The sequence below is a fragment of the Microcebus murinus genome, chromosome 17 (genome assembly GCF_040939455.1).
Source record: "Microcebus murinus isolate Inina chromosome 17, M.murinus_Inina_mat1.0, whole genome shotgun sequence".
Lineage (NCBI taxonomy): Eukaryota > Metazoa > Chordata > Mammalia > Primates > Cheirogaleidae > Microcebus > Microcebus murinus.
Genome location: NC_134120.1, coordinates 37,747,946 through 37,774,264, shown reverse-complemented (window position 1 = coordinate 37,774,264; position 26,319 = coordinate 37,747,946). Strand labels below are relative to the sequence as shown.

The 26,319-nt window shown below is 37.5% G+C and overlaps 1 protein-coding gene across 2 annotated transcripts in view; it reads right to left on the bottom strand.

Moving 5' to 3' along the window:
* Positions 1-486: 486 nt before the first annotated feature.
* B4GALT6 (beta-1,4-galactosyltransferase 6) overlaps positions 487-26,319 on the bottom strand; it is a 62,714-nt gene continuing 36,881 nt past the window's right edge. For both annotated transcript variants that reach the window (XM_020282357.2, XM_020282356.2), the window contains exons 4-9: positions 20,037-20,161; positions 15,395-15,511; positions 6,422-6,609; positions 3,966-4,088; positions 3,557-3,658; positions 487-3,039 (exon numbers count right to left, since the gene is read on the bottom strand). In XM_020282357.2, the coding sequence (XP_020137946.1) occupies positions 2,892-3,039; positions 3,557-3,658; positions 3,966-4,088; positions 6,422-6,609; positions 15,395-15,511; positions 20,037-20,161 (803 nt within the window). In that variant the 3' untranslated portion in view covers positions 487-2,891. The remainder of the gene's footprint in view (positions 3,040-3,556; positions 3,659-3,965; positions 4,089-6,421; positions 6,610-15,394; positions 15,512-20,036; positions 20,162-26,319) is intronic.

The window sequence follows — 26,319 nt, the reverse complement described above, 5'->3', positions numbered from 1 at the left end:
CTGAACACCTTTTCACAAAATATAAACAAAAAATTTAAATTTAGATTTAAAAAAATACTCATTAAACCCTAGTTTGGGCAAAGAATGACTATCTCCACTGTGAGTTAAACTTAATGTTACAGCAAATGTACTTTTCCTATTTTCTTTTCTATAAACAGGCCCTTTAAGCATTACTTCTTTCTCTAGTTGAAAGGCACTATATAATTTTCCCAGTAGGGCCATAGGGAACTCCTAATAGCTCTAAGTCCACATATATAGGTTTCTTGACTTTGAGACTAGGAAATACAACAGATAAGTTATCAGAAAATGTCCTCATAATTTTAGAAAGGTTTCAATTTGCTTGACTGGATTTGTTTAGAAATGAAATAATGCTCTTTCCATATACATACTTAGCATTGCACCTGATCCGGAGCAGGCAATCAATACATGTTCATTAATAAATCCACCAAACATACTATAAAGAAAATAGTTTGTATTGGCAATGTATTTGTTAATCTTTATGGAATAGATTTATTGTCATACAATGAAGACAATTGGGCAAAGCTCTGTCACTCTCATGGGAACATATTAAGGGGTCACTGTTCATAGGTGAAAATAATTTTGGGTTTACACTTAAAAAGCAAAACAAAACCAAAAGCAAATTAGTGAGGGGGTTTTCACAGGATAACATACTATATTTAAAACTGAAAGAAAGCAAAATGTTTGAATCTCACTCCTGAAACAAAAATTAATGTCAAACATAACTCAAGAAAATAAGGCAGATACTAGTAGTACTGAGTTTTCTTGAAACTGTGAAATGTACATCTAAAGGAAAAGATATCAAATGCAGGCAGCTCCACATTAAAAAGAGAAAAATGTTTCCCTTATAATAAGACTCAGAAACAGCCCTAATTTTTCCCTGCTACTAAAACATTTTAAATATTATTGGGTTAATTATGCTCCTATGCCCCTACTACCTTGTTAGTGATCAACAAATGTTAACAGTCCCAATCTCTTTCATTTCATCAACTTAAAAAACTACATTGGTATGAAAGACAGAAAATGAACAGATTACACAAATTAAGCACAAATATCTAAATTTTCAGGTTTGATTTTTCATTATTTTGAGTACCACAAAAAAAAACCTGACAGATAAATATTTTGGAAAGATTTCTAAGAAATAAATATGGAAAAATTCTGTTTGGTATCATAACAGTATCAGTTTTCTCAAAGCATAAGAATTTCAATTATTTTATGATTTGGTTTGTGGTCATTTATATTATCAATATTGCCATAAAAAAATGACACTTCAATATCAAACTTACAACCTGAGATAAATGACCATATTTCTATTTTAGGTGAACAATCCATGAGGCATATGTTATTCAAACATCTCTCACATATAGATTTCTATCGTTTTTCATGTTGAAGATTCACTTTATACATATGCAGTTTTTTTAAGTTTGTAAAAATATCTTAAGATATTTTAAGGAATCTTCATTGATAATTTTCAAAGTAAGAATATTGTTTGGTTTGGCTAATGGAAAACTTCAAGCAAATTTAAGATGTACTTGATATCAGGTAGTATGACCTATTTTCTGAAATGTCATAATATCAGTGCACTTAAATAACTGATAAGGTATTTTAAGGAATTCTACTAATTATACTTTTAATGAGGAAATTTTAATAATTAACACCAGAGATGTAATTTCTTAAAAGTGAAGAAAAATACAGTTTGAATGAAACTGGTTGACATTTAAGGGTTCCTTCCCAAAGTGAAATTCTATGTCTGAGAATTAAACTTAAAATTTGTTTTTATCTACTAAGCATTTATCTTCATAAAAATAGAACATTTAATTTCTTATCTAATAGTATAATTCATTTGTATATTATAAGCACTACTGGGTTTTCCATAGATCATTCTTTTTTAAAAAAAAAACTGACTTGATTTCTTTTTAAATGAAGATACTTTTTTTGGCTCTTTTGAACTGGAAATAATAAAAGTGCTGTTCATTGTGAATTAAAAAAAAATACAGCATATAAACACACAACCTTGGGAACATTTTTTGAGGCACAAAATCCCTGACACACCAGAGGTACATGAAAGACATTTAACATAAAGAGGTCCTTTATATCATGTCACATCACAACTTTTAAGATTTTCTTGGTAATACTCATGCAATATGCATAAACAATATGGTTGTGATTTATAGCAAAATCTGATGAGGCTGCAAGCAAGGAAAAAAATAGGTAATCCTGGTAGGAAGAAAAGCTGTTTAAGTCCTTTCTTCTTTCCCTTTAAAGCCCTAAGAAAGCTGTGACTTCTTCCACACGAAAGGCAGAGTTCTAAAGCTCAAAACTAGTATAACAGTTTACTGTATTAGTTGGCTGTCAATTATTGACAGTTCCTTCATTTCACACAGGGGTTAACCTTTGTTTAGTGATATACGTTTACAGTGTTTTTTCCCATGCAAATAAAAAAATGTCTATAAAAGTCCAATAAAGGCATAACCAATGACATGCAAAACTGCAACACATTTTTCAACAACTTGAACACCTTAATTTATGTCACATATGTACAAAATATGTCTAAACGGAAATAAAAGCATTCTTTCGAATTAAATTATAGATTTCAGTATAAAAATTTTCTTTTTGTAGGGAGCGCTCAATTTCCAATCTTAAGCAATGGCTTCCAGTTTCTGCATTGCTCTCCATGGAGTGTGTCTCAAAGCAGAGAGGATGGGTGGAAGAAGGGTGACTGGACGTAGTCCCACGCTGTAAACATTGAGGACTGATGGCTCTTCTCAGAGAACAGGACACTGTGACACATCCAATCACTGACCTCCATTAAGAGTAAACTCCGAGTTTATGATCCAGCATGGTGGTCTATCTTGCCATGAGAGCTACTTCTTTTAATAGTCTTCAATTGGAGCTAACTCTGGCATGAGGTTTACAGATATATTTGTATACAACCTATCAACCAGTATTTTTGGCCTATATATTAAATTGTTCAACCCATCGATGTACTGACGCTCTTTAGAATACCTTAGTAATTTATACCTATAGTGTTAGAGGAAAAAAACAAAAAAGTCAGAGAAACATATTCAAAGGAAAACTGATGAGGAATATGCTCAAGGTCATCTTCTAATTAAAGCATTTAAAGCTCTTTACAATTTCTAGTTTCTGTGCACAACTAAAAATGTCTAAACTATTATTCTAAATTAGCAATTTTGCTAGTCAAAAATTGCCACCTGAAAAAATTACTTTGTACCATTACAACTTAGACACCCTTAGGAAATAAAGTGTGTTATGTTTTGTATTAAGGAAACACTTTCTAATAAAGAGCTAACTGGGTTCTTTAATATAAATACATGTGTGTGTATGTGCCATCTCTTCAAAACAAACACCAAAAAAATGCTCCCTTTCCATAAAGAAGATTCCTTTCAGCAAAAAATGCTTTTCTTGCATAACGAAAATTCCCTTCAGCAGACTTTTTTTGGGGCAACATAGTTTTATTTCTCTTTTATATATTAAACAGCTTTGAAGCCTTGGTATCTGAAGATGATATTAAACTTACCGTCCTAAAAACTGGACTTCACCTCGATGGTGATGAGGAATAGACTTGTATTTTCCTAAGTCTCCCTCTGGTCTGGTTACATTATATCCAGCATAGTGAACTCTACAATGCAACACATGGAAATGAAAATGCAAAGAAATAAAATCTCACATATAAATGGATTATGTGGGTTCCATTTTAAAGTGCAAAAGAATGCTCTATGAAGAATTCTTCAAAGAATGCTCTATGAAGCTAATAATTTCAGAAGGCAGTCTTAATGAAAAAAAGAGAAACACAAATAGGATTTAGGAACTTCAAAAACTTCACATTCTAAAGAATCCTTTCTTGGAATAGACAAGGACTAAGATTTACCAAATAGAAATAAGATTTATAAAAATTCTATTATTAAGCAATTTGTACCTCAACATACCTGTTCCACAGGTCATCATCTTCTCCTCCCCATCCCCAGAAGGCATTAGGAAAACCATTGATCTTTCTAAATTGTTCCACTGTCAGTCCACTGACACCACCAAAAAACTCTTTATATGGAAGACTGAAAAAGAAAGCACAATATAGCATTCTAAGAATGAAATCCTAACAGTTTGCCTTGTGAAATCAGTTTTCTGTCTTTCACGTGCTTTGCAAAATATACCCTATTTCCCATATAAACAATTATGTTAATTAAATAGTATTCTGGAAAATGGAAAGTACACCAAGAAACATTTTTATAGGCTAGGCGCGGTGGCTCACGCCTGTAATCCGGCCGAGGTGGGAGGATCGCTCAAGGTCAGGAGTTCGAAACCAGCCTGAGCAAGAGCGAGACCCCATCTCTACTAAAAATAGAAATAAATTAATTGGCCAACTAAAAATATATAGAAAAAATTAGCTGGCCACAGTGGCGCATGTCTGTAGTCCCAGCTACTTGGAAGGCTGAGGCAGAAGGATTGCTTGAGCCCAGGAGTTTGAGGTTGCTGTGAGCTAGACTCACACCACAGCACTCTGGCCCAGGCAACAGAGTTGGACTCTGTCTCAAAAAAAAAACAACAAAAAAAATTTTTATATTCTACTGAAACAAGTATATATAAATGTGTTATATCACTCACATAAACAAAACATTTGTGATAGCTGAAATTTAATATTTAATATATAAAGAAGATTCAGGCCGGGCGCGGTGGCTCACGCTTGTAATCCTAGCACTCTGGTAGGCCGAGGCGGGCGGATTGCTCAAGGTCAGGAGTTCAAAACCAGCCTGAGCGAGACCCCGTCTCTACTATAAAAATAGAAAGAAATTAATTGGCCAACTAATATATATATATAAAAAATTAGCCGGGCATGGTGGCTCATGCCTGTAGTCCCAGCAACTCGGGAGGCTGAGGCAGTAGGATTGCTTAAGCCCAGGAGTTTGAGGTTGCTGTGAGCTAGGCTGATGCCACGGCACTCACTCTAGCTTAGGCAAGAAAGCGAGACTCTGTCTCAAAAAAAAAAAAGAAAAAGAAGATTCAAAAAAAGACTCAAACCCCAGTGTTCAAAAATTGCATATTTTCACAAAAGTAAATTTAATTAAATACATCAATAACTGTGAACGCATGTCAAATGTTGCTAAACTAATAACATTTTAAAAATTAACTGAATTTAATTATAAGTGCATTTATTATATAGAGCAGAATAAATATAAACTACAAAAGACAACTCTTAGCATTTAATTTTGAAATGACTAGCTGCCTATTCCCATAATGATCTTATCTGTCTGGCTTATACTCCCAAAATACTCATGGATGCTTACAAATATATTTATTTTGAATGTACTAATATTTACAGAAATTACTACATTTTTAAATTTGGATTTTATTTTCCTTACCCTTCCCTAACTCATGGTCTAAGGAATTTGTCAAACTATACAATGTTTCTAAACTAGACTTTTTAAAATTATCTTAGTTGTCAGTCTAGGTATAGATTGGTTTTCTTATGTCAAGGTAGCATTCCTAGAACTGTAATCCTGAGTAAATTCCCATGCCCTGAAATGTTCCAGCCTCTCCACCTCCCCTATCTCTTTCACCCCTGTCACCAAGACAGCAAGAATCACTCCTCCTCTTCAGTCTACTCAACTGAAGAAGATGAGGATGAAGACCTTTATGATAATCCATTCCACTTAATGAATAGTAAATATATTTTCTCTTCTTTAGGATTCATAACATTTTAATAATATTTAATAACATTTTCTTTACCTTACTTTATGGTAAGAATACAATATATATAATACATATAATATACAAAACGTGTTACTCAAATGTTTATGTTATTGGTAAGATTTCTGGTCAACAGTAGGCTATTACACTAGTTAAGTTATGGGGAAGTCAAAAGTTATTTCTGATTACGCGGGAGGTTGACACCCATAACCCAACCCTGCAACTGTTTACGGTCAATTGCACTTTGCTCATTAAAAACTGGTATTTTCAAGTATAAAAAATTAATTCAGAATCCTTAGTTTATATGCCCTTTATATTTTTTAGATCCAGTTAACCCTGGATCTAACTTGACTCTGGCAGACTAATCAAAGTCAAGTTTCCAGAGGGGCTAAGAACCAGATCATGAACCTTGACAGCACCAAGTCCTGTAAGTGTGAGAACCCAAATTTAAATCTGCATGTGCCCAACTGCACAAACCATGCTCTCTTTTCCACCACACCACGCTCAAACCTGTGTTTAAAGTGCCCAGAAGGATGACAGGCCACGCTGCATCCCAGTTCCCCAGATGGCTTGAAGTTAAAGATGATATTCTTGAGGCTCTTAAGCTCTCTCAGATTTAGGCGTATAATACTACTACCATCTCAATGCTATGATTGTGCAAGTACATCGCATGATAACAGGAATGGTGCCCACTACTTACATATACATGTATTTATCCAGCTTTGCTGCAAAATGACGTGGCATTTCTCCACATCCGTAATAGTTACGGTCATTTTCAGGGAGATGATCCACATCATGGAAGATGACGCAGTCCCAGACACTGTCTTTCATGGCCTCTTTGAAGCCCACGTTGAAGAGCATCGCACGGTTAAAAGGCTGTGTGCCAGTCTTCACAGAGCAAGCCCAGAGAGAAAAACAGAAATGTACTCATGCTTTGTCATCTGACTTTGTCTATATTTTTCTAACTTGTTGTATCATGGTCAAATAATAGTAATTATACCCAAATCAAACAGACAAGTAATAAACATACTTTAGGATTTTCCAATATACTATTTAAATTTACTTACTGTATTATTTTATACTTTGGTAACATAGAAGAAAACATTGTTATTATACATCATCACACTTATATATTGTATTTGTTTGGCTGGATGAGGTGGCTCACATCTGTAATCCTAAGCACTCTTGGAAGGCCAAGGTGGGAGGATCACTTGAGGTGAGGAGTTCAAGACCAGCCTGAGCAAGAGTGAGACCTCATCTCTACTAAAGATAGAAAAATTAGCCATGGTGGCATGCTGTAGTCCCAGCCACTGGGGAGGCTGGGGCAAGAGGATAGCTTGAGTCCAGGAGTTTGAGGTTGCTGTGAGCTAGACTGATGCCATGGCACTCTAGCCGTGGGCAAGAGAGTGAGACTTTGTCTCAAAAAGAAAAAAATGCATATTTCTGTTCTACTTCAAATACATCAGGATATATATTATTTGTGACCAGAAAAAATAAACTCATTAAAAATAATATAGGTTTTACTTTTAGTGGAGCTTTCCATATGCAATCCAGACTAAGAAAAGAATAAAACTCAAAGCCACTCAACAGTGACCCTTCTTTTACATAACAAAGGCAAGGAGGCCTAACTTTGTATTACAAATGCTTGTAATAAATGCCAAGAGTGTTTCAGAGGGAAAAAAACAATTGGAACTTATTACATTAAACCCAGCTTCATTTATTACAACCATTTTTTCTTTATTTACAAGGGAAAATACAGTAAAGTATTTTCTTAAATACTTTGTATAAAGCAAGAGCAAGACCCTGTCTCTACTAAAAATAGAAAAAATTAGCCAGGCATGGTGGTACATGCCTGTCATCCCAGCTACTCAGGAAGCTGAGGCAGGAGGATCGCTTGAGCCCAGGAGGTAGTTTTAGGTTGCTGTGAGCTAAGCTGATACCACAGCACTCTAGCGGAGGAAACAGAGCAAGATTGTTCAAAAAAAAAAAAAAAGAACCCAACCTTCCTATATTACAACCATTTTACTTTATTTACTAGTAAAACTATATTAAGGTGAACTGGCAATAAACAAGTTTCATTCTGTATCTAAATAAAATTAAAGAGCATTTATTGATGTCTTAGTTCTCAAAATCATTTCCAAAATATAAAACAAGAAAGGATTATGACAGAAGTGGATGACAACACAGTACAGTCATCACCAGAGTGCTGTCTTAACAGTGAAAAAATTACTCAGTTCTAGTCCTGGATCTTACACTAACTTGAGGTAATAGAAATCACTTTACTTTTTACAGCCTCTTTTTTCCACCAGTGAAATGGAGAGAATACAAAGAAAAGACAGTTAAATTATAATGTTATTACTGATATGTCAACATCAGCTTTAAAAAACTATTTTCCTTTACAGTTTTAAAAATTGTTTTTATTAAATGTGGACATAATTCTCAAAGGCTTATAATAAAAATAAGAAGTTCCATGTCTAACCCGTCTTCATGCCCCAAGAGTAATACATTTCAACTCTTCCAGCTGTTTATTCTGGTATTTATCTCCGTATTTTGAGGTAATGAGAGTTCTGTTACTTCTTGCATCTCTTGACTTTAGACCCTTGACTTCTTATCATAGTAGTGGAGAAGGTAAACCACCAGACCCACTGCCCATACCTCCACTCTTCCAATATGGTTATAATTCTTGGTTAAATCCAATATGGTTATAATTCTTGGTTAAATCAATTCTTGGTTATAAATCTTGGTTATAATTATAACCAAGAATCAATATAATTCTTGGTTAATCAATTCTTGGTTAAATCAATCTTGGTTAAATCAATGGTTATAATTCTTGGTTAAATCAACAGAATTTATATGATTTGGACTACATAGATATAATTCTTCAGTGCTGAGTGAATTGATTCTGTTTTTTTCCCCCCACAAACTGGGATTAGCTATAGCTTCCTATATATCTATTACTATTTTGTACAAAAGGTCCAAGAGATATGCCCTATACCTATAAATAGTTGATATAATCATCCAAACACATCAAATCATCTGTCAATTCTTTCTCCATCTCCTAAGCCCAACTTCTCTTTGCCCTCTCCAGACCGACCACATGTGACTACCACCTGGGACTTCTCTGACATTCCCTAAATCCTCCGTGTCTTTAACTTGGCTTTCTCAATTTGCTGAGGCACATCCTTCAGTACCTTCCTAAGGGTCCAGAGAAAATATATGTTCTTAGTCCATGAATGATTGAAAATGCCACTAGTCTACCCTCACAGTTGATTGACATTTTGACTGGATAAGAAATTCTAGGCTGAAAATAACTTTTCCCTAGAATTTTAAAGGCATGCCTCCACAATCTCCTAGCTATCAGCCTTGCTGAGAAGGTTCCTACCTTTCTGATTCATAATCATTTGTCAGTTTTCTTATAGAATGCTTTTAATATCTTTTCTTTTTCATCTGTATTCTAAAATTTCAAAATACTATGTTTCATCGTGGATCTATATTTTATTCATGTATACATGGGAGGTCCCTTTACTCTTAAAGACTCATGCTGTTACTTTGGGAAATTTTTCTCATAGTCTTTCTTTTGGTCATTTTCCTTCTACTCCCCCCAAATTTTTTTCTGCTATTTTTTTTTCAAGAACCAATGTATTAGTTATCTATTGATACATAAGAAATCACAGCAAAATTAGAGGCTTAAATAAGCAATAGTCATTTATGATGCTGATGACTTCTGTGAAGAGGGAATTCTAGGAGCAGAGTGGAGATGCCTCATTTCTGTTCTATCATGTCTGGGGCCTCAGCTGGGAGACTGCAAGGCCAGGCAGCTAGAAATACCGGAAGGCTTGACTAGGGCAGGAGGATTCACTTGCAAGGTGGCTCACTCACATGGCTGGACAGATGGTGCTGGCAAGTTGGTTCCTCTCCACACAGCTGCTTGAGCATCCACATGACATGGCGGCTGGCCTCCCCAAGAGTGAGTGATCCAAGAGGCCAAGGCAGAAGCAGCAATCAATGTCTTTTGTGACCTAGCCTCAAAGGTCTCATATTATCCCTCCCACAGTATTTAGTTCACCATGCAAGTTAGCCCTTGATCACTGTGGGAAAAGATTCCACAGGGGTCTCATTACAAGAAGGCAATGAAAGACCCTTGGAGTCCATCTTAGACGATAGTTACTCCCATGACATACTGGTGCTCTTAGATCCATCTCCTTATTTTCTTAGCTTTGGTTCAATTTCAGGAGTTATTTTAAATCTTCCAGCCATTCTATTGAAAGTTTTGTTTTACTTACCACATTTTCATTTTCTTTTCTTTCTGATTCCCTGGTTGTCTTTATGATGTCCTGATTGTGTTTCACAGATTCATTATCTTTCCTTCACTCTCTGTGGATCCTGATTACGAGTTTTTGTTGTTTCTTTCCACTTTTTAAAGTTCCCTCCATTGTCTCTATTTTCTACATTCTCTCTCTCTCTCTCTTTTTTTTTTTACTTGGTTTTGTCTCCTTGTTGGAAGTGTTCTTCAAAATCTGGGGATCCTTGGCTGCCCATTCATGTTTGAGAACAGGCACTAAATAGCTAAGGTGAATTTCCACATATCTATGTAAGAATTGCTGCAAATTATTCTTGACTCACATACACCCCCCCCCAACACACACACACATACACACACACGCGCACACACACACAAATTAAAACAACAAAAAAAGAAGGCACATCCCTCTTCCTCCAGTATTCTATGTGTCCACAGGGACAGGAGATGCCCTTCCTTGATCAGGACAAAAGCCTTGGCATCAAGTTTGTCTGTTCTCCATCACTTACACTACATGTCCAATTCATCAGCAAATACCACTGTTAAACCCAGTGTAGTAGGACAACCCAACCACTCCTTACCGTCTCCTCCTCGACCACAGGAGCCTGAGTCATCACTCTCTCCTCCCTGGACATCTTCCAAAAGCTTTCTAGTGGCTCTCCTTGGTTCAGCCCCGACCCTTACAGCTTATTCTCAACACAGCAGCCAGAGTCATTCTGTTAACATAATCAGACCAACTCATCCCTCTACTTAAACTCCTCCAGTGTCTTCTGACCTCACACAGGATAATCCAAGTCCTCACCGGGACTGTCAGGTCCTTCATTATTTGCTTTTCATTTCCTCCCCAGCATGCTCCTCCGGCAACCTCACTGCTCACACACGCCAAGCATCGCCCTGCCTTGCCCGGAATTCACTTCCCCCACATCAGCGTGGCGTGCTCCTTCATCATCTCCTCAGCGAGGCCTTCCGGGAATACTCTGTGTAAACGAGCACCTCTGCCTGTCCCCTCACCACTCTCTGCCCTGAGCGCCACCTGGCATGTCACACAATTATTTACTGCCTGTCTTTCTGCACAATCACAGGAGGGGGCCTGATCTGTTTGGTTCACTGCCATGTCCCCCCCCCCTTTGTTGAAATGAATGCACGTGGGCTGCAGGGAGGTGATAAGTGAGGGAGCTGGCCTTTTCCTTTGGAGACCTCCAATGTCAGATCTGCTGTCTTTTTCCGGAGGCTAATCTATTTCTCTAATGAAGACACTACCTATGTCCTGGCCCACTTGGAGGGGTGAGGGATTCATACTCAGCCACTGACTTAAAAAAGCCAGGCAGGAAAAAAGCCGGAGGGTCCCCAGTGTTGGCATGCAGACTTACTTAATCCCCCTGTCTTTAGGCCCCAAAATGTAGCTGTGTCATCACAGTCAGGAGCTTCTTGAGTATGGTTTTTCCAGAGGATCAACTTTTCATTTTCTATAAGATAGAACAAAGTAATCCCCTGGCAATACAAGCAAAGATGAGGAATTGGGGATTTGACTGTTTTGTAGTGAAACTTTGTAACAACCTGTTTACTTTAGCCCGGTGCTTTAGTCTACTTTCTGTGACATCTTTCCATGGATGGCCAAGGGCTGAGATCTTCAGAGGTTTTTCCAGCAAACTGAATCCATTCTTGTCACAATTGCCTGCAACAAGCACGTGGATTTGGAAATCCACTGTTCTGATGGGCAGCTGTCAGCATTCCATCTGCTTCCTGACTTCTGGGAAGCACTGAAAACTCTCACCCACTGCCATTTCTCTGTCCTGAGGTTTAATAACTTTTTAAAAGTTTTTCTTCTTTCACTCTCATTTTAGGATTTTGGAAAGGAGAGGTAAACCTGTACTCCATCTTCGATATTTAGACAGGATCTCTGAGTTGCTCTTCAATTACTTAGCATTTCTCCTGGGCACTAATCCAGCAGAAAAATTACTCTTCTACTTCATATGTGGTGGAGATGTTTCTAGCTCCAACCCACACACTATCAAATACATGGTCCTGAATTAATATTGAACAAAGCTAAGATTCAGACTTAAGAGGATTGAAAATAAAAATGTGGATCTTAGCTGCTTTGCAAAGATTTCTTCATCACATACCCAAAATAATTCAATGGTGCTGAACTTGCAGGAGAATATGCCTTTGAAAACACAGAGACAGATCTCTAATCTCTCAACACATTATGGGGAACTGATATTTTGAAAATGGAAACTAGCAACTGGTGAAACAGATCTAGAAATCTATAACTACTGCTATCATAAAAGTAGCTAAAAATTTTGATTGGTTATCAGGTTTAAAAAAGTCAATTTTCATAGTATAGACTATTACATAAAAAGTATATATGCACTATATACATCATAATATTCATGGGGCACAAAAAACAGAGGCAAAAAGCTAAGAGAAATTTTTTTTAAAAAGGAGATCCAGAATAAACTATAGGAGTTGCAGAAACTATAACCATAACCATCTTAAGAATAAAAATTTGAATATTTCTACCAAATGAAAGTAATAATACAAGCCAGACCACTTAGTCTATTATTTATACTGTTATTTATCCATTGACAAATAAAGAAACAAATCCTAGTAGGCTTTTTGGGAGACACTGACAAGTAGATTGAATAGAACAGAACAAGAGAGACCAGATATAGACCCACATATATACAACACATATATGTCAACTGATTTTCAACAAAGGCATCAGGGCAATTCAGTGGGGAAAAGATAATCTTTTTAACAAATGGTGGTGGATCTTTTTAACTAAATAGCCATAGGCCAAAAAAATGAACCTTCACCCTTACCTCGTATCATATATAAAGATGAACTTAAAATGGATTAGTCTAAGTGTAAGAGCTAATTGCATCAAAGAAAACAGAGAAAATCTTAGAGAACAATTTCTCAAATGCAACACAAAAAGCAAAAGCTATAAAAAAAAATCAATAAATTGGACTTCATCAAAATTAAAAAACGTTTGCTTTCAAAATACACTGTCAAGAAAATAAAACGTCAAGCCACAGATTGGGGGTAAATATTTGCAAAACTTATGTCTTACAAGAGACTTGTAGCTATAATACAAAAAAAATGCTTACAACTCAGTAAAAAGAAGACAACCCAATTAAAAAATGGGAAAATATCTGAATAGAAACTTCACCAAAGAAGGTACATGGATAGCAAGTAAGTGCATAAGAAAATGACCAATATCCTTAGTCATCAGGGAAATAAAAATTAAACTTGCTATAAGATACTATCCATTACAAACCCACTAAAATGGCTAACATTAAAAAGACTGACCGTGCCAAGTATTGGCAATGACATAAAGCAATTGGAAAGGTCAGTATACATTAATATAAAACTACTATGTATCACACACATTTTAATGTCAACTACAAGGTAACAACACTAAGAGTGGTATAAATTGGTATGGAGATCTGGTCTTCTAGTGTTATCACATTTTTGGTTTTAAAATATCACTTTATCCATGCTTAAAATGAATGTAAAAAGATTGTTTACGCTTACACTTTACAAAGACAGACTACAAAAAGTCAGGGTCGTTTCAACTCTATATGAATAGAGTTGAAAGGAGAGGTTGAACAAAAAAATATGTTGAAGAATTATGATTTACTCAGCTTTGATAATATCTGTTCAGAAAAAAAATGAATTTTTTTTTTTGCTTTGCCTTTATTTTGTAATTCTACTCTCCTTCTGGTTATCTTTATTTCTAAAAGAATCACAGAATCTCAGATTTGAAAGAGATCCTGGGCATGGGTTTAGTGCTCTGTTTTTTCCAGATCTGTCAGTTCATTAGATGTATGTTTACTTACCAGCTACAGAGTCTGGTCTATATCCTGGAAAGTGGAAAGGCAAGAGTCCCATTACTAATGTCAGGCTCGGTAAGGCTAGCAAAATACATGCGTGTGGCTACAACAAAAGCCAAGTTCCTCTACCAAGAGAGATAACTTTGAAAATGAAAAACTATGAAAACAGGACAGCAAACGTTCATTGTACACTACTATTTTCTTTTTTTTTAGGATTACTACCCGGCTCTCATTCAGATGCCTCTGATTACCTAATGAAATTGTCCCAATATTGATTCTCAGGACTAGCCAGCAACTACCCCACAGTAAAAAGAAACCTGCAATCAAGAATTACCTATGCTTTGCTGTTGTGTTAAAAAAAAAATCTTACCCTTCATTTTCTGTACTTAAATTCATGGGTCACAAACTAAAATGCTCTTTTGAAATTAAACACTGTGAATAGAACTGAGGTAATTCTAGGGTGCTTCAGTATAATTTAGAATAGGACTTTGAGTTGTGCTACAAAGTACACCAGTTATAAATACAGACGGCAGTACATGAGTCTAAATGCTCCCAAATACCCTGAATTAACAAAATAACAAGTTTCTCAATTAGATGAAGCTTTTAGGTTTTTACGAATAAACAAAGATCAGAACCTTTTAGGTTTTTAAGAATAAACAAAGATCATCTTCTGATGATCAAAATCATCAGAAGATGATTTTTTTAATAGCTTTTGCTTTCTGTGTTGCATTTGAGAAATTGTTCTCTAAGATTTTCTCTGTTTTCTTTGATGCAATTAGCTCTTACACTTAGACTAATCCATTTTAAGTTCATCTTTATATATGATATGAGGTAAGGGTGAAGGTTCATTTTTTTGGCCTATGGCTATTTAGTTAAAAAGATCCACCACCATTTGTTAAAAAGATTATCTTTTCCCCGCTGAATTGCCCTGATGCCTTTGTTGAAAATCAGTTGACATATATGTGTCGTATATATGTGGGTCTATATCTGGTCTCTCTGTTCTGTTCTATTCAATCTGCTTGTCAGTGTCTCCCAAAAAGCCTACTAGGATTTGTTTCTTTATTTGTCAATGGATAAATAACAGTATAAATAATAGACTAAGTGGTCTGGCTTGTATTATTACTTTCATTTGGTAGAAATATTCATTATGCATTTAATGAAAGCATAAAAATGAGCAATACTACAAGTCAAAGTAATATTTAATTTTATAAGGTAAAATCAGCTATACTGTTATTTTAAAAAATCATACTTTGATAATCCAATGTTTAGAATGCAATTTAAATACATCAAGCCTATCATACTAAAGTTGAATATAATTTCTGATCAACTCTCTTGACCAAATTACAATGCGTAACAAGAAAATTACATTATTACAAAGGGAGAAAATATAAGCTCAGTTTCAAATCTAATTTTATTCAACTATAAAACCAAGGATTTGAGCTACCTGCTTCACCTTAAGCTAAACATTTTTAATCAAACCATATCTAAGAGTTTAAGTTCCAGAATAATTGGTGACCATGTTGAAAAATATCCTCACCTGTTCAATGACATAAAAGGCAAATTCCAGCCGCTGTTTCTGGAGCATTGGAATCAGGTGCAAGAAAAAAATTGGAAGATGTTCATGGCGATTACGGAAAGGAATGAGAACTGCCACCTTCAAAACAAAATAGTCACACGTGTAAAATAAATGCAGTGGCAAATCCTAGAGGTAAAGATAAAAACTGATCCTTGGAAACGTCCGATGGTTTTAAAGTCACACTGTTGTGAATTTTCTCACCAGAGACACAACAGCGAGGAAACACAGACATGCCCTTGCCTTCATGCTGCTTGTGGTCTTGCGAAACTCGGAGGCATAAGTGGGCTCTGAAGGCTAGTCTAAGGACTGTGGTCTCTAACCTATGAACACCAGGGGAAATTGTTTAAAAAGAGAAATAAATCAGATTTGGCAACTGCAAGGACTACTTTGGTCGCAGTATGGAGCGAAGACTGGAGAGGACCACAAGACTGCCGCAGCAACACTAACCCCATGTCCAAGACTCCCTTCCTGCTCCACGTAACAGCTCCCAAGGGTGCTGGGGACTCCCTGCCGATGGGCTTCCGTACCGATGGCTGGCATATTCAAGGAACTCCCAAACCAACCCACTGCCAAACCAGCTCAGAGGCCCCTAGGTTTACTCTTAGGATCAGAAACTGCTATGAAAAGTAAAAGGAGAGAAAGGAGTCAGATGGTGAGTACTATCCCTACCCCTGACCTTATGTGAAGGGCATCAGTGGTATACCTTCTAGCCTCGTTTTGCATTTGGCCACTTATGACATAACATAAATAGACTGTAAAAGCAGACAAGGCAAATTATAGATATTTAAAGGAAGAAGTTATTATGGCTCCAGATATAATATGGCTCCAGAGGCCATATTAAAGATAGTCCATATTAATTAAATGCAATTAGGCCCAGTGATGAGTTGAACATACAAGGTTTCATTTTAGTCTTATAAGGAAAGTAAAAATGATATAAAAGAAATTGCCAGTGTCTTGGCAAATTCAAATAAGCTAAAATGACGTTTTAATAGCAAATAAATGTCCGAATTTTAATGAGACAGTTATCAAAGACAGTGAATGATATGCCTAAAGCAAAGTTTTTATTAAAAGAAAGCTAAACAATATCTTAAAGACTCATTTGGCATGTTCTTTCTTGTGGCTGTGGAACAACATTCTCAATAGTTCACAATTTATTATCTAGAAAAAAAAAAAAAGATCTCAGTGTTCTGTGATCATTTATTTTGAGGTTTAATAGCCTTTGTTTCAGGACTTTCTTTCTTCTATCTGCCCTACTTTGCTGTTTAAGCCACTCCTCTATTGATACATCTCCAGAGGAGACAGAGAACATCTGCTCATTATCTTCTGAGAAAACAACACTTCATCTTCCTGAATCTCTCCTCACCCCATCTTGCTCAAGCAAATTATCCCATTCAGTTTGCTCCCACTTTAAAAACCACTAATCTTACTGAATTCAGGCACCTTTTTTCCTTGCTTATTTTTCCTCCGATACACACCATGAGGAAAGCATCAAGAAAAATGTTTACCACATCAATTTCTACCAAGTTTCTGTTCCATTTTCAAATTTCAAGCATACTACTAGCTACAGTGCCCCTAAATGACATGGCTTTGGACTTGGTTACTTTAAGGTGAATCAAGCTATTTGCCACTGACTAAGACTAAAAGAAGTAGAAGCTGCCAAGCCCTTTTTCTCATTTAGAGTTTTCAGTTCCCTCTTCCTCTTCCTCATCTCCAGTGCCTACATGTAGGAGAAATTCTCAAACTAGAAGCACCTGACAAAACAATGAAGTCCTCTTCCACCAACAGAATCAGAATGTCCGAGGACCGAGTCAAGCATCTGCATTTTTACCAAACACCCCAGGTAGTTCTGAAACAAGTAGCTAAGACCCATCTTTGAGGAACCGTGGACAAGAAATGGAACTCCAGGCCTCTTAGTAGGTAACATCAAACAGTTGTCTGGTTTTTAAGCCTGGAGAGTAGGTCAAAATTGTTCAAGCCCTCTACCACCTGAACTCTGAGTGGAAAGGCAATGTCGCAGGTAAACATTTCACTTTTAATTACTTGAAAAGCATCACCAAATTCCTCTTCCAACCTCCCTTAAGCCGGCCTCTATAAAGAGCCCAACCTGTGCTGAAATCCCCCATTCAAACCTGCAGCATTTAGGAATACCTAGGAATTGCTTAAATTGATAGTTTTGAAAGATCTCAATTCTAATTATTGGCCATCAATTCACTTGGTTGGTAATTTTTTTTAATTAAAAAAGACAAGGGGGCCAGGTGCAGTGGCTCACGCCTATAATCCTTGCACTCTGTGAGGCTGAGGCCTTAAGCAAACTCCTGCTTATGGCCAGGAGTTTGCGACCAGCCTGAGCAAGAGCAAGACCCCATCTCTACAAAAAATAGAAAAATTAGCCAGATGTGGTGGCATGCATGCCTATAGTCCTAGCTACTTGGGAGGCTGAGGCAGGAGAATTGCTTGATCCCAGGAGATTGAGGTTACAGTGAGCTATGATGACAGCATGCATGACCCTCTAGCCCAGGTAACAGACCCTGTCTCCAAAAAATAAATAAATAAATAAATAAAAGGAGGCTCAAATATTAAGAATCAAGGTAATGGCACATGTTTAACATAAATAAAATTATTTCTTCTTTCCCTCTCTCAACTCTGTTCCAATATGAAAATGGAACATTATTAGTAAACAGGCAGGGAGGGGAAGGGGGGAATTTATTTAATTAAATATTTAGTGAGTTTACAATTATATAGTATTTATAAGTATAGCTCACGTCTGAATAATCTCTAAACTAGAGACTGTATTCCAAGAACGGTTTGCTAAAAGCTGCAATAAAAGTAGCCTTATCATACAGTTCTTAAATAAAACAAGCTAATTGTTAGATCCCCAAATTAGTTTGCTCCTAGGAACTCCTTTTAATAATGTTATCTACTGACTCAAGTGGAGTTTATAGTCTACTAATATTCTTAAGTAGGAACTACAAGTGTAATATATTTGTCTACCAGAAAATGAGAAGAAAACTATAAAATTGAAAATGCTTATGGTACAAACCACTGGAAGCAGCACAAGAATACTGAATTTTCGTACCCCAAATTATTCTACTATTCATAGCATGCAACCCAGTGCACGCCTGAGGGGCCCACTGTATCCTATATCCTATACACGTCTGAACAGTAACCTCCATGCTACCTCACAGCCTTCGTGGCTGAGCGTGCTGTTTCTTCCATTAGCCTTCAACATACGCACTCATCACCCAAGGGTGAAAAATAATTTGTTTGTCCACATCATTTTAAAAAAGTGGAATATATGTAAATTGGGCCACATTTTATATAGATACAAATGTGAGGAATCAATCAATAAATATGAAAAGAGTCACCTAGTAAATGAATCTCATCTGGGAAATAGCATTAGGCAATTGTAAAATAGAGCATTTTGCTAAAATTGGTACTAGAATCCATTTGAGTAGCTTTACAACTTGTTTAAGGCAATGACAAAGCTGACCATCTATTTAATCATTTGTAACAAGGCCAAAAAGGCATTATTTGCCTTATAAACTCAATTTAACAAACTTGTGTTTAGTGCTTACCTTATTCAAGACAATATGCTCTGCATTAGGGACACATAAAATAACACACATCCCCAAACACAAAGTTCAAGATCAATGAAGTCAGACGGTCTTTTTCATGAGTATAACAGCATACACTTCTTCTTTCTACCAGTGATATTTTTTGTACTAAAATATATTTTAGAAGAACACTAATATTTTAAAACAGAAAATAAAAACTATTCCTAGATCAAGGTTATATCACAATCCTTTAGGAAATAACATTGGATTTAATCAGTAGTTTTCACTTGCATTACACAAATGCTATTTCTTAAACATAGCAACATTACATGAATATGTACTTATTAATCAATTTCATAGTACTGAGAGCAACTCTGGTCCAAATCACGGCTTTCCATTTTTTTAAAGCAGCAGAGGCAGACCCCCTTACCGTTTTTCAAACAAAACAGTAAATAGAATTCTGACATGTCAATAAAGATCAAAAGCTTGTGCTATGCCTTCTGAAACAGAGGTGAAGAGCCCAAAGTCCTCCCTTTCAAGTCCCACAGTGACCTCTGAACAGCCTCTTTAAAAGAAATTCTTGAACTCTGAGAAACAGAGCTTAAAAACCCCAATGCCAGATCCAACTGCAAAGCAGGATATGACTATCCTTCCATTGAGTTCTCACGGGTCCAGAAATTGGTGGGCCCACAGGTGTCATTAATCTTGAAGCAACGCTGTGGGAAGCAGAGAAACCATAGCCTCTCTTCAAACAGAACAACAAAAAAATCTGTTTTCCAAGCCAAATTTAAATCATGTAGTTATTACCAGGAATTCCAAGAGACTGAACACATGAGCATAAATTTTGTATATGCATAGGTGCATGTGCAGTCTCCAAAACAACACTATTAAATCACATCTGAACTCTAAATACTATGCATTGAATACAAAAATGTTGACGTCTTCGTTTTATCAATTCTTAAAAGCATTTGACTCTATTTTGAATAAGGCATATTTTTTTTCAAATGCATAGTAATAGTCAAATGACTTATGAAAAGAATTTACCTCACCTTCCACCTGGGTTTACAGTCCTTAGGCCTCCAGTGACCTCCTGGTTCAATATCTAAATCCTTGGAGAAGAGTTGATGAATTTCATCAAAACTGACTTCACTTACATTGACATTGAGGAATCCTCCTGTAAGTCAAAAATGTGAAAAGCAGTTTTAATATATTTGCCTCAAAGATGTCAGTAGGACAAACAACAATCAGCAGTGTGACAGTATAATACAGTTGCCAGGACAGTACAGTTTACTCCTGTTATCACCACATAATCATTAATAGCATCCCCTTTTACTTTTTTTTTTTTTTTTTTTTGAGACAGAGTCTCGCTTGTTGACCAGGCTAGAGTGAGTGCCGTGGCGTCAGCCTAGCTCACAGCAACCTCAATCTCCTGGGCTCAAGCAATCCTCCTGCCTCAGCCTCCCAAGTAGCTGGGACTACAGGCATGCGCCACCATGCCCGGCTAATTTTCCATATATATATTAGTTGGCCAATTAATTTCTTTCTATTTATAGTAGAGACGGGGTCTTGCTCTTGCTCAGACTGGTTTCGAACTCCTGACCTTGAGCAATCCGCCCGCCTCAGCCTCCCAGAGTGCTAGGACCCTTTTACTTTTGATGGTAATTTATATGGTCATTCTGTTTGGCAAATTAGCCAAAGACGATCTTTTTTTTTTAAAACGTTTTGCTGTTGAGTAATATACTGAATATTTTAATATCCTTTGGAAAATCTTTGCATGTCATTATAAGTTGGCATATCGTTGCAATTTAACAGCTATTCAAGTATTTTAAAACTATTTTTTCATTTCAATATAGAAGACACGATAGCACAGTACTTAAGAATTAAATAGGCAGTTAGACTTACTGGGAGCTTTAATCCCAGCTTCTGTCCACACGGGAAATTATTTAACCTCTCTGTGCCTCAGCTTTCCCCTCTGTAAGAGAGGGCGGTGATGCCTGCCTCTGAAGGTGGTTGTACACCGTGGACTTCTAAAACGTTCCTGGTCTAATAGGCACTCACCGCCCAAATGAACAAATATACCATATTACCGGAGGTGTTTTTACTGATAGTTTTTCTAATGAACACCACACCTTGAAACCGGAGTGAATCTTGAATGGAAAACCACTTCCATTACCACAGTCGAAAACAGAGTTAAAAGTCAGGAAGCTTCAGTATCTTCCACTGAGAATTAAAACAACTGCATGATCACTAGCATTCCCTTCAAAGCCGTGCTATCCTCAATGTTTTCAATGTCACTGAGAATGGCATATAAAATGCCAGGAGAATGAAACTGTTATAGCAGTTTTTGTTTTTTTTTTCTCTAAATTTTTATTTATTTATTTATTTTTACAGCTTGATCCTCTTGTGAAAAGGAAAGAATCTGAAGATGAACAAGTCAATTACATTTCCTTTAAACAGCAATTAATCCTCATTACAGAGAATAACAAACAAGATCTGTGGTACATTGTCTTTGGAAAGATCTTTTGCAAATTTTTCTTCTAAAAAAAAAAACAAAAAACTATAATTCTCTCACAGATCACATATGTCTCTTTTAAAGGACTATACAAGGCAGCTAAAGTTTATTCACAAAGCCCCACGTTGCAGTTTCATTGAAGTAGATAAAATACACGGAAGTCCCCTCATGAACGCATGTTGCACATCTTCCCTTCGAGAACAATCGCTGCTTCCCTATCTATCTCTACGTACAAAATCATCGTGTTGACAAGAGCTGGCACTTTATTCCACAGTGATCAAAGAAAAAATTCATCATCTTATTAGACCAGTTGCCTTTTTTTTTTAATTTATTACCATTATATATTATATATTATATATATATATATTTTTGCTTTCTTACAAACGTTAGGGGAAGTCAAATCTTGGTATTAATAAAACTGTTTAAAAAGGAAAATAAACTCTCCAGTTGATAAATGAAAAAAAAATCACTGTGTTATAGCAGTTTTAATGTCACCTGTTAACTTCCAAATTAGGTACAAATTGCTCTGGAATGCCCTCCAGCCAAATTCTTCTCTCTGACCTCCGCCTCTCACGTTAACGAAATACAAACCAACAGATGTTGAGGTTTTCCATTTCAGGTGTTCTGAGCCTCTTGTGGCCACAGTTTCACATAAAAAACACTCAGTTCCTCTCTAGAAAGCCTCCTTCCTCCTGCTATTCTGTATTCTAGAAGGTCTTCACAGTGGCCTCTCTTCCCATGCTCACTTCATCCTAGCCAGGCAGGACTGTCAAGAGCCTCTGCTCAGCACTGAGGCATGCTAGCGAGAAGTGTTAATATTTTAAATGCAAATGCCTGTTTCCCAGAGTAAGCTAGGAAAAAATCTGTAATCTTCTAATGTCCGCCCATTCTACTGACAACATCTGTGGTCTTTTATAACCAAACACCCCCCCTTTCCTGTGAGAAGATATGCAAACCAGCTAATCTTAGAAAGGCCAGGTTCACTTAAAGGAAAGAGAAACCTATGAACTTGCAGAGAAGGGGAAAGTCAAATGTAACACTGATCAGTCAATATAAGTACAGACTATCATGACTCAGCTGACAAAAACAGAATCTAGCACTGTAATCAAATAAATTTCACACAAATAAATCTGATGCATTTAATAGTATGCATGATTGCTAAAATGATAGTAATTAGGCTAAATAATAAGCAGTTCCCATAAGTAACCCAAGTTGGTATTCTTTATGCACTGTTAAACCAAATTTTTTTTTGTCTTTTTTTCAGCTTTATTGCTTCAACAGCTATAATCATCATTATTGTCAGCAGTTTTCTCCAGCGCCATTTGCAGTTTAATTTCCATTTCCAACGCATATGCGCTGGCAAATGAAGCTAGAGAGGGCTTCCAGTGTCTACTCCTTGTCCCCCTTGCCTGAGGCATCCTAAGTTCACCTTCCTCCTGACTGCCTCCCCCATCCACTCCCCTCAGAGTCCATTAGCAGCTTTCCCATGTGTGCTTAATTGCTCTTTGCTCTGAAATCCCACTATGTTGCTGGCTGAAGGCCAAAGATGACCCACCAGTGACAACAGCAACACTATGCTGGGGGCAGGTGGAGGGCAGAGAACAGGCCTCCCAGGGCAGGCACTGCCACCACTGGGAACAATGAAAAGTGTGATCAGAGAGAAAGAGAGAAAAGAATTTAAAAATGCTAATTCTTAAGCCCATTATCCAAAGTGAGGTGACACAAGATCAGACTAATGGGCTCCACGTGTACTCTCCATCAAACTGGTACTGACTGATTAACACTATGGTGCTCAAAGGGTGGTGGTGTTCACCAGGGATTCGGGGGTTGGGGGGTAGACCCCCATCTGAGGGACGTGGTGAGCATTGTGGAGGGGAAGGGCATACCTCTAACCCTTGCTAGGGAGAGGCAAAGATATAAAATGTAACCAAAATGTTAAAAAAAAAAAAAGACATTTATGGGGTGTCGGGCAGGTCGGGGTGATGGGTATGTACATACATAGTGAGTGTGATGCCCACAGTCTGGGGGATGGACACGCTTGAAGCTCTGAGTTGAGGGGGGAGGAAAGACAAGGGCAATGTATGTCACCTCAATTTGTACCCCCATAATATGCTGAAGTGAAAAATATATATATAAACTGGAAAAAAAATGCTAATTACTGGTGGGCAGGGCGTGGTGTTAGGAAGACCCCGTAAACAGGAAAAGGAAGGGAAAAGGGTATGTTACAGAAAGAGTGGCCAGGAGGCCACGCAACTGATTAACTAGCGGTGATGTGGCTTCCAAACTGTCCTCAGTGGAAGGAACCTCTCTTAGGGAACCTGAGGCTGGGGCAGGGAGGACTCTGGGTCCCCAACATGGTCACTTTCATCTTCTTTAGGTACTGGGTATCCCCTTCAGGTTTCACTCAAGAAAGTATTCCAGTGCTTTAGAAAAGCATTTGAGCTGGGCCCGGTGGCTCACACCTATAATCCCAGCACTTTGGAAGGCTGAAGTGGGAGGATCCCTGGAGACCAGGAGTTCAAGACCAGCCTGGGCAACATAGCCAGACCCTGTGTCTACAAAAAAATGAAAAAAAAAAAAAAATAGCTGGGCCGTGGTGGTGGGCATCTGTAGTCCCAGTTACTCTGAAGGCTTGAGGTGAGAGGATCACTTTGAGCCCAGGAGTTCGAGGTTACAGTGAGCTATGACTGCATCACTGCATTCCGGCCTGGGTGACAGACCGAGACACTGTCTCTAAAAAAAAAAAAAAAAAAAGATAATAAATAAATAAAAGCATTTGAAAACCACCTGCTATAAATGAAGTTACGAGAGGACACAGCCTCCCTTGTAAAGAAGTTAAACAACCATCCAGGCCAGCCCCCTTTACTTCATAAATTTGCTGAAATTTCCAGGCCAAGTGAAGAGAAAGAAACCACTGAGCTCCACAGAGAACTCCCAATCTTCACTCTCTGCCTGTGCTAAATCTGAGATTTTCAATTGGGAGCAAGTGCTTTTTTTTTTCCCCCAGTTAGAGATTTAAAGGTCAAGAAAATAAAGATATTGACCCAGTAGTGTGTAATCACAATCAGCCAACAAATGGAAATAATATAATTTGCCAAATAATGAATTTCACTCTGTGGACATGGGGCTGGGGCTAGAAAGGGGAAGAGCCAGAGAACCGAGTGCCTGAACGGGAGGAGGGGGCTGCCAGTTACCTAGAGGATCAAGGTGAGAAGCAGGGGACTCACGTGGCATTAAGCTCCCTCTCAGTCTCGTGTGCCAAACGGCTTCTGTCATGCGTGAGAATAACTGAGTTGCACCACTGATCATGTAGGACGTTTACTATAATTTCCTAATGCTGAGTTTGCAAGATATGCAACAGTGACTCCTATTTTGCAAAGCTGGACCTGAAGGGGCCTGCGGTCTGTTAGGCACACATGGGCTCAACTGACAGGCTTGCTGTGATCTGAGTTATAATGGATCACGTGACATGATTTAGGAAATTATTGTTCCTATTAAAATATAATCCTTAAAACGACAATATTTGATACACATGAATTACCTATATTTGCATTTTTCTTACATTTCAAGTAAAATTCAAGGCATATCCCCAGGCAGAGAGTTGTTTTCTCTACACATCAACAGTTTTAAGTGATTACTTCACTTAGTTTGGGACCTATATCTATTTTTTGGTATTTAAAGCCTAATTCTGGATACTTTGGCTTTTGTCTCTGTTTTACCCTCAGGGTTTTAAATGTGCACAGCCAAAGCTCTGGATGACAGTGTCAGAGAAAGATCTCAATTTCTCCTAGAAATGTCCTTAGGGTGAATTCCTCCTTAAAGCCAGAAAAGAATTTTCATGATAAGATGGGATATTCCCTCCCTCATCTTCTATGCTGCTTCCTGAGTACAGCTCGAGGCTTAACAGTTATGAGTCATCCAGCCACTGGTCACCTACTGTCCCCTTTGAAGCCAACATTAGACACTGCCTATCACAAATGCTTTACTTAAGCTTCTCAACTTCTAGGATTTTATAACTTCTTAACACATGATTTCCTTACTTAACTATTCTTTAAGCAACCAAACCTGAGCATTCCAAACTTTAAGATAGAATGTCACACAATCCCAATGCCAAGGGCAACGCCTGGACTCAGGATGAATGAAAGAATGACTAGAAAGGCAAAGTTGGTTGTCCACTCCTGTCTCACCCCTACTTCCCTCCTACGTGCATTTCCACTCTCTGGCTCCAGCAGGTGCTAAAATACGTCTGTAAGCATACCAACACTGCTCCCTCTCATTAAAGCCTCCTTCCCTTTCACCTTCCCACCCCTCTCTTCCTTCATCAATCTCATGGAGATTTAAAGTCCTCTACTATATCCCCGTTTTTCCTATCTGCCTCCTTGTGGTTTGCTGATTTTGGTGGTGTGCCTAAGAATTATCACGTGTGCTTGTTTAAAATGCAGATGACTGGCTCCACAGTCAAGATTTCTGTGTCAGTCCTTGCCCATGGGTCATGTTTATGGCCACTGGCTTTGTCTGAACACATTTCAGCTGTGTGAACTGCCCACCATTGAGTCCTGCCTCCCAGAGGAAGAAGTTACAATCCACTCTCCCAACAAGTGGAGCAGGTAGGAGCAGTCATGTGACCAAATGCACCCACAGGAGGACTGGGAGCAGTAGATGCCTCAGAAAGTGCTCTGGGTCCTGTTTTGACTGCTCAACCTTTGACCCTGACTCTCTGGACACCTAGGTTTTCTCTGGGCTCCTTAGTTTCTTTTCATGGATTCCTTTTCCTCTTAAACCAGATAAAGCATATTCTGTGATTTGCAACCAAGAACGTT